The sequence below is a fragment of the Leishmania braziliensis genome, chromosome 31 (assembly GCF_000002845.2).
Source record: "Leishmania braziliensis MHOM/BR/75/M2904 complete genome, chromosome 31".
Lineage (NCBI taxonomy): Eukaryota > Euglenozoa > Kinetoplastea > Trypanosomatida > Trypanosomatidae > Leishmania > Leishmania braziliensis.
In genome coordinates this window covers 418,248-425,143 of record NC_009323.2, presented here as the reverse complement: position 1 = coordinate 425,143, position 6,896 = coordinate 418,248, and the positions used below count along the sequence as shown (strand labels likewise).

Sequence of the window (6,896 nt, the reverse complement as noted above, 5' to 3'; positions counted from 1 at the left end):
CTCGTACAGAAACGTTTGGAAGAGTAAGGGGAAGGGCGTCCGCTGCCTTTCTCCTCCTCCTCCCTGTCATGTGCGCCAGCTACATACACCTGCTCTCCTTTCTTTTACCGACAGCGTTGTTTCCTGCCTTTCCCTCGCCCTCGTTGCATTATATATTTTCTTTGTTTGTGGGTGCGCGTTGCATGAGGTGCACCGCCACGCTGCCCGATGCGAACGGTGGGCCGCTGCTTTCTTCCGCTCTTGCTTCTCGCTGCCGCCACCCCCCTCTGACAACCTGTGTCTGCTCGTCTGCACTGGAGCCCTTCGCGCCGCAGGCGTGTGCGCACGAGTGAGTCGGAGTCCTAACAGACGCATGTCCCGACTGGACGGCCGATGCCACCGGCCCCGACGGCCTGGGCGGAGCCGCATGCGCGTGGGGGCGGGTGGGAAAGATGTTGTATATTCTATACCGCGATGTTATGAAGTGCTCGTGTGCGTGTGCACATGCGGTGCTGCAGGAGCTGGGTTTGCTCCTCTGCGCCAATCGATGTAACTGGATAGAAAGGGCGTGTCTTGCCACGCCCCGTGCGCTGTTTCTCTCGCCTAACTTCTGTGGCATTCACCCTCCACGACGGAGCGCAGGCTTGATTTGCTGTCAGTGCGCACTTTTCCTTGTGGTGGCTGGTGTGCCCGGGGGGAGGCTCGAGTGCGGAGCGCGCTGGTCTTTGGGCGGTAGCTCTGCGCCTCTCTCTTCTCCACTTCGAGGACTGCTCGCTTCGTTTTTCATGTGCCGAGGGCTTTTTATTGCGCCAGCATGTGCCTCATGGCGCTACCCCCCTCTCCTGGTTCCTTTTCTGGCATGCGTGCAGGCTGACTTCTATTCCCTCCCCTGATCCCATGGTTCTCATTTTCCTCGCTCGCCGAGATTTCTTCTCGTGTCTTGTCACCTTAATTTTGCTCTTGTTGGGCGAAGGCGCGGCGGCGCGTCTCTCCTGGGGTGTGTGCAGGGCCGGCCTTTCCCTTCCTGCTCGCCCCTCTCCCTCCGCCCACCGGGTCGACGCAATGGAGCGTGGAGTCGTGGGCGAAGAAGCTGAGACAAAGCAAGCCTGGCTAGGAATGTGCGACGGCAGAAGGAGGGTGGGCGGAAAGCAACCATGTCACGTGCACTCCAAGGACACCCTCAGGGCCCCTGGCTGTGCGGGTCCCCCATTCCTCCCCCCCGGTATGCGGAAGAGCCGCAGCTCACTGTGACTACCTTCAGTGCCCCTCGTTTGCTTTCCTTTTTTCTTCGCTGCCTGCGACCCTTCCGACAACCTTCTTTTGCTTGCGCGCTCTCCTGGTCTGAGCAGCTCGTTTTCCCCGCGCCCGCCGATAGAACCGTGCCTTTCCCTCCGCGGCCGCCCGTGCGGAGCGCGTGCGCGAAGCCCAATGCAGCCTCTACGCTCTGCTTCTCCAAAGCCACTCCAGGCAGCAGTGCGAGGGGTCGATGCGAGTGGCACTGTGGTGATCGGTGCAGGCGACGGGCGCCATGTTTTTTTTCCCTTTTGTGGCCAGCAGCGGCATACCTGCGGACTAAAACGCAACGACAACGAAACACGAGTGGTGGTCCTCACAGCTGTGCGCCCCCATTCCTGTTCTAGGGCTGGCTGGGCCACGGCGGATCGTAAAGGCGGTGGCGCAGGCTGAGCACGCTCTGCAGGCGGGTCTGCTAACGGCTGCGTCAACGCCGACGGCTGTCGCTGAGCGAGGACACGGCGAGGTGGACCGTGCCTTCGAACCAGAGGCGAGGAGGATTTGGTTTCTCCCGTGCCAGGTGTTCTGCGATTGCCTGCGCTGCAATTGTGAGGCCAAGGGATGGAAGCTGCGGATGTGTCTTGTACAGCGAGGGGCCAGGAGCTCGGACGAAAGGTGCTCGCCTCCACCGTGGTCTTTGGCGAGGCGGCGCTTGTCTCCGCTGCTTTTTGCTGCTCCTGTGCGCGTCCCGTGGTTTCACTTTCGCCCCCCTCTCTGCTCCGAGTTACCGTCTCGCTGACACACACACACACACACACACACTCGCTTCCTCCGGCGCACTTAATAATCCCTACATGACACGTGGGCACCAGGCAGCGCCACCGCTACTGCTTTAACGCAGACCTGTTCCATCTTTCTTTCCACTTCGTGCTCCTTGCAGCTCTCGAGCTGGCGTCAATCGGAGGAGAACGGCAGTGGTAGGGTGAACCTATCCTCATGGTGGGCGGTGGGAGCTCAGGAGCTTCCGAGGGGGGGGCTGGGCTACCGGGACCTCTTCTGCAGGGGCGTTACGGCCGTTCAACAGATACGCCTTGCCTGTCGGGGCGTGAGGAAGCCTGCAGCCCGTGTTTCCATGCAAGCGTGCCCATGCGGACCTGATGGAAAGCGGACTCCAGCGTGATGAGGACATCTGCGAGGCTTCAGAGAACGACAGAGCAGCGGGAAACCCAACGCCGGATTAGTGCACTGGGGGGGGAGCACGGCGGAGGCGCTGCAACGGTCCGGAGTCGACGGCACTGCTGGTGCCACGCAACGCACCCGGGCAGGGCCTGTGAGGGTTGCTCGCGGGAAGTGGCCCTCGCGCCGCTTTCTTCTTCGAGCAGGCACTGACCTCCGCTTTTCTCTGCTTGCTTCCCGCGCGCCTCCTAGCCGTGATGCACACACCCGCCGATGGCAGCTCTCTCTTGTGTCACCAGTGGAAGCCGTGCTCGGCCTGGCGACTCGCGCACGCGCCCGCCGCGTTGCCTTGCTGGCTTCTCCCCTCCGGCTCTCTCTCTTCTCGCCGCGCTTTCGCGGCCATCCTGCGCGTGACAGCGGGCGAGGCGGGGAGAAGTGCGCGAGCCCCTTTTGCTCTCCTCCTTCGCTTGCTCATCCGACGGCCCGCCCCGCCTCGGCAGACGCGGCTCTGCCTGTGCCTCAGCGGCTTCCTGTGCCTCGCATAGCGCTGTCCCCTCTGTCCGTGCGCGTTTTGCGTGCTGCTGCCGCGCCCCCTCTGCATGTGCTTTCGCGCTCTCCTGCACGTGTCGTCCCTGGTCTTTGCGCCTGCCTCCCTCCGGCCCTCCTTCCCCTAGCGGCGCTTGGCGCTGCCTGCGTAGCGGTCTTTCAGGTGTCAGTGGGCGTGGCGAGTGGGCTCGCGCACGGGCACGATGGGTGTAGGTACCTCAGCGTCGGAGCCGTGCTGTCGCGCCGCCCCGCACCGTATCGAGCGCATGGGCGCAACAGGTGGCACGGCAGAGGGCGCGGCAGGGCGGAGGGAGGGGCGTCGCGCTGCTGTATTGACCGTGCGCCGATTGCTGCTCCCACCGAGGAGAGACACCCGCGCTCGCTCTCTCTTTCTGTCGTGTGATGACATCGCAATGTGTCCCCCTGCCCTCTGTGCTGTGCCTGCTCAGCCTCACACGGTCTCCCCACCGGTCGCGCACATCCAAGAGGCGGCTCTCAGCGGCTGGGCGTTGTCGTTGATGTCGTGGGCGGAGGAGAGGGAGCGTCTGCGGCAATCTGGCTGTGCCGCCGCACCCCCTCCTTTTTTCCCTTGCGCGTGTGACAAAGCCCAACCAGCGCCCCGACTTCCTCGAGGGTGGCCGCGCTGAGGAGCCTGCAGGACCCGTGAATATCTGTGGGTGGCGTGGCCGACAGGCATCCACAACCCGCACGCGGAGCACCAGGACCGAAGCGTTGTATGCTGCGCTGCTGTGGCGGCGGCCTCTCCTGCCCTCCTTTCTCCGCGGCCCATGTGCTGCATGTCTCCATCCACCTCTCGCGCGCCCCTTACTGTGCTCTCGTCCCCGTCCTCTTCTGCCCAGAGCTGCTTAAACGGCAGTGTGCATTTGCCTCTCGTTTTTCTGTTTGCTCCCACGAGCCCTCCTCGCGCGCCGTGTGCCGCTCACCACCCTCTCTTCCCCCAGCTGCGCCGCTCACGAGTGTCATCGCCGACCACGTCCCTCCGCGCAGCCTTGCGCCCTTGCTCTCGTCTGCCGCCTTGCCGAGCGCGTCCACTCTGGAATGGGCAGTAAGCCGTCGTCGGTGCCCAGGGAGGGCGAAGGGCACCCGGAGGTGTTCTACCGCGGCGTCCAGGCCGCGCGAGAAGGCCGCTTCACTCTGTCGGAGGTGTACTTTGACCAGGCGCTGACACGGCACCCCGGGCGGCACTTCTGGGACAGCTTCACAAATGCGGTGCTGCAGAAGGAACGCAGCGCGTGCCCCGAAGGCGGCGGGACGTCACCGTCGAGGGGGGACGCGGAGAAGGTCGACACCGATCCGGGCGTTGGCGGGCTGCTGAATCCGTGGGGTGAGGCACAGCCGCCGAGCGCGTTTGGTGGTGGGATGGACAGGGAAGACGACCTTGCCGGCGGTGAGAACATCCGGGCCGAGAATGGGCAGGGCGGGCTGCCAGGCAGCGGCGATGACGGCGACGCTGCGGAGCTGGCGGACGCGATGGCAAGCGACGCACAGCCGACGCACGGCACCAAGGTGGCTGACATCTACCTGCCGCTTGACGGCGACCTGTTTCACGTCATGGACTACTACCGCCTGCTGGCTGACATTGGGCACACGTACCTGCAGCTCATCCCCTCCACAGCGTATGTGGAGAAGGTCACCGGGCTGGCCGCGCGCTACTGCCTCTTCACCATCAGCCACACCCAGATTCTGCTGCACTGCCTGGCGCTGTGGAAGGAGGCCAATCTTGGCGACGGCGGTGGCTTCATCGACTACGAGAAGCGGCGCAACCTGAAGTTAGGCTCGGAGCACTACACGGACTTCAGCTCTGACCCGCAAAGCTCCGATCGACGAGGGCAGAAGTGGCGCACGATGGATCGCACGGCGTCGCTGTTTTTCACTCTTGGGCTGCTGGAGGCAAACTGCCGCCACAGCTACCTTGTGTTTCTTGTGAACTACTGTGCTGTGCTCATCCGAACTTTGCCCCGAATAAAGGAAAGAAAAACCTGCAGAAGAGTCATTCAGAACGTACAGGATCACATGGAGGCTATCATGCAGTCTTTAACGTATCTTGCGAACGACTACCCGCACGAGTACCTGAGTCATCTGATCATGGAAAACGTGCCGAGGCCGTTGAGTGGCGACCGGGATTTTCACAGCTCGATGGGGGCCAGCTCCCACGCGGGCAGCCGGAACATTCTCTACCTTGGCAGCGATCAGCACCGCCACCTGTATGCCTCTGGCTGCCCGTGGACACCTACGCAGTCGGCGCTGATTCCGCTGATCCTGCTTCGCAGTATTCGTCTGAGCGTTCAGGAGACTGTGAGCCGCACCGCGCAAGCGCAGCTGCGCTCTCCTGCGCAGCGACTAAGTTACCATTACCTTAATTGGAGCCTACAAAGCGGACTTGTGATCGTGCCTGGGTGCAATCTGTACATGCTGCGGAAGTCGCTGCCTGGCTTTGTGCCTGGGAAGAGCACTTTGGCGCACCACATCACTATGGCAGAGCAGGAGGAGTCCCACCTGCCGATAGGAGGGGCGGAGGGCCGCTTGCGGGACGGCAGTGTTGCTGTGCCGGTGCCGGGGCACGGCAATGACGCAGCACGCGGCTCCCGCCACAACTCCAGGGTACCGGAGGGCAGTGCTGCTGCGGCGAAGCGGGAGGCGCGTATAAAGAAGTGTGAAGAGAAGCTCATCATGAAGCGGCGGGACATCAACACAGACCTCAACCTCAGCGACGAGCGCACGTGCGTCGCCCTCTGCTTGGAGGAGGCATGTGCCCTTGTCCTTCCCTCACTCTTTCTCTCACTCGTCCTGCGAAAGGTGTCCGGTGATCCTGACTACATGGAAAGCTACGTTTCGCTGAAGGCGCTGGGAACAGGACTCTACGGCCCCGAGTCGAGCGAGTGGAACATTATGTCTTTGCTCGTACAGAAACGTTTGGAAGAGTAAGGGGAAGGGCGTCCGCTGCCTTCCTCCTCCTCCTCCTCCCTGTCATGTGCGCCAGCTACATACACCTGCTCTCCTTTCTTTTACCGACAGCGTTGTTTCCTGCCTTTCCCTCGCCCTCGTTGCATTATATATTTTCTTTGTTTGTGGGTGCGCGTTGCATGAGGTGCACCGCCACGCTACCCGATGCGAACGGTGGGCCGCTGCTTTCTTCCGCTCTTGCTTCTCGCTGCCGCCACCCCCCTCTGACAACCTGTGTCTGCTCGTCTGCACTGGAGCCCTTCGCGCCGCAGGCGTGTGCGCACGAGTGAGTCGGAGTCCTAACAGACGCATGTCCCGACTGGACGGCCGATGCCACCGGCCCCGACGGCCTGGGCGGAGCCGCATGCGCGTGGGGGCGGGTGGGAAAGATGTTGTATATTCTATACCGCGATGTTATGAAGTGCTCGTGTGCGTGTGCACATGCGGTGCTGCAGGAGCTGGGTTTGCTCCTCTGCGCCAATCGATGTAACTGGATAGAAAGGGCGTGTCTTGCCACGCCCCGTGCGCTGTTTCTCTCGCCTAACTTCTGTGGCATTCACCCTCCACGACGGAGCGCAGGCTTGATTTGCTGTCAATGCGCACTTTTCCTTGTGTGGTGGCTGGTGTGCCCGGGGGGAGGCTCGAGTGCGGAGCGCGCTGGTCTTTGGGCGGTAGCTCTGCGCCTCTCTCTTCTCCACTTCGAGGACTGCTCGCTTCGTTTTTCATGTGCCGAGGGCTTTTTATTGCGCCAGCATGTGCCTCATGGCGCTACCCCCCTCTCCTGGCTCTTTTTCGGGCATGCGTGCAGGCTGACTTCTATTCCCTCCCCTGATCCCATGGTTTTCATTTTCCTCGCTCGCCGAGATTCCTTCTCGTGTCTTGTCACCTTAATTTTGCTCTTGTTGGGCGAAGGCGCGGCGGCGCGTCTCTCCTGGGGTGTGTGCAGGGCCGGCCTTTCCCTTCCTGCTCGCCCCTCTTCCTCCGCCCACCGGGTCGAC

The 6,896-nt window shown here is 62.5% G+C and overlaps 1 protein-coding gene across 1 annotated transcript; it reads left to right on the top strand.

Annotated features, from left to right (window-relative positions):
- Positions 1 to 3,993: 3,993 nt before the first annotated feature.
- LBRM_31_1100 (putative sodium stibogluconate resistance protein) lies at positions 3,994 to 5,880 on the top strand (the record flags this gene model as incomplete). Its single annotated transcript, XM_001567057.1, has 1 exon — positions 3,994 to 5,880. One exon carries the CDS (start codon positions 3,994 to 3,996, stop codon positions 5,878 to 5,880), a length of 1,887 nt encoding a protein of 628 aa, XP_001567107.1.
- Between the last annotated feature and the right edge of the window lie 1,016 nt (positions 5,881 to 6,896).